Source organism: Vigna unguiculata, chromosome 6 (assembly GCF_004118075.2).
Source record: "Vigna unguiculata cultivar IT97K-499-35 chromosome 6, ASM411807v1, whole genome shotgun sequence".
Lineage (NCBI taxonomy): Eukaryota > Viridiplantae > Streptophyta > Magnoliopsida > Fabales > Fabaceae > Vigna > Vigna unguiculata.
The window spans coordinates 16,080,921-16,082,139 of NC_040284.1; the positions used below are offsets into that span (position 1 = coordinate 16,080,921).

At 35.9% G+C, this 1,219-nt stretch overlaps 1 protein-coding gene across 1 annotated transcript; it reads left to right on the forward strand.

Moving 5' to 3' along the window:
- Nucleotides 1–746, forward strand: LOC114187522 (thaumatin-like protein 2). Its single transcript, XM_028075790.1, has 2 exons — nt 1–69; nt 146–746. The coding sequence occupies exon 2, from the start codon at nt 163–165 to the stop codon at nt 550–552; it is 390 nt and encodes a 129-aa protein (XP_027931591.1). The 5' UTR covers nt 1–69; nt 146–162; the 3' UTR covers nt 553–746.
- The last annotated feature ends 473 nt before the right edge of the window (nt 747–1,219 follow it).

Genomic DNA, 1,219 nt, shown 5'->3' on the forward strand with positions numbered 1-1,219 from the left:
CATTTTTTCGTTTTTCATTCTCAACATGGTTCTTCTCACTTTTGGTATCATTAACCCTTCATTCATCAGGTTCGATCTAATTTTTTCCAAGGATTAGCTTCAATTCAATTTTAACATTACCTAATTTACATTACCTAATTTACAGGGATCAATTCCGCCCAAATGACCTTGATCAACCAATGCAACTACACGGTGTGGCCAGCTTTGAGCAGTAACGTCAGTCTTTCAACGACGGGGTTCGTTTTGCCAAGCGGCGAAAATTCGAGCGTCAATGTACCCGTGAATTGGGTGGGTCGAATCTGGGGCCGTACACTCTGCACCACCGACTCGGTTACCAGAAAATTCTCTTGTGCTACCGGCGACTGCAGTTCTGGCAAGATAGCATGTAATGGAAGACAAGGGTCTCCACCGAACACGCTGGTGGAGTTCAGTTTAGACATCAACGATACTGACTATTATGACGTGAGCTTGGTGGACGGGTTCAACGTGCCGGTGATTGTTGTTCCCATAAGTAGTTATGGGGCAACTGTGAGTAGGGCTGGGCATAAATAATTGTACTGAACTGAACTACCAAAAACTGTATTGAACTAAAAAACAGTTCGTATGAACTGCACTGAACTGAAAAACAGTTTAGACGAACTGAACTGTTTTTCTGAAAAATAAACTGGATTGAACTGCACTGTACTGAACTGCACTGCACTATAATATGAACTGTACTGAACTGTTATAAATTGAACTGTTATAAACTGAACTGTTTTATGAACTGCACTATTTTTTAACTGAACTGCACTATTTTTTAACTGAACTGCACTATTTTTTACTGAACTGCACTAATTTTTAACTTAACTACACTATTTTTGAACCGTTTTTGAATCGAATTGCACTGATTTTGAATAAACTTCACTATTTTTGAACCGAATTGTACTATTTTTGAATCGAATTGCATTAATTTTGAACTGAATTGCATTGTTTTTTAACTGAATTGCACTGTTTTTGAACTGAATTGCATTATTTTGAACCGAATTGCACTAATTACATATGATTGTAATACGCAATAATAATATAAAGTTTATAATTTGAAAGTGCTTAGAAAATAATACTTGAAATAAGCCTCATACTTCAATACACCAAAATCAAAATATTTATACATCTTAATACATAGGTTCTCCAGTAGGTTCTCCCATAAACAACATCAAAATGTTAATACATCTTAATACAT

What these genes read in the sequence shown, in the direction of transcription:
- LOC114187522 (XM_028075790.1), top strand. Translation starts at nt 163, where the DNA reads ATGACCTTGATCAACCAATGCAACTACACGGTGTGGCCAGCTTTGAGC.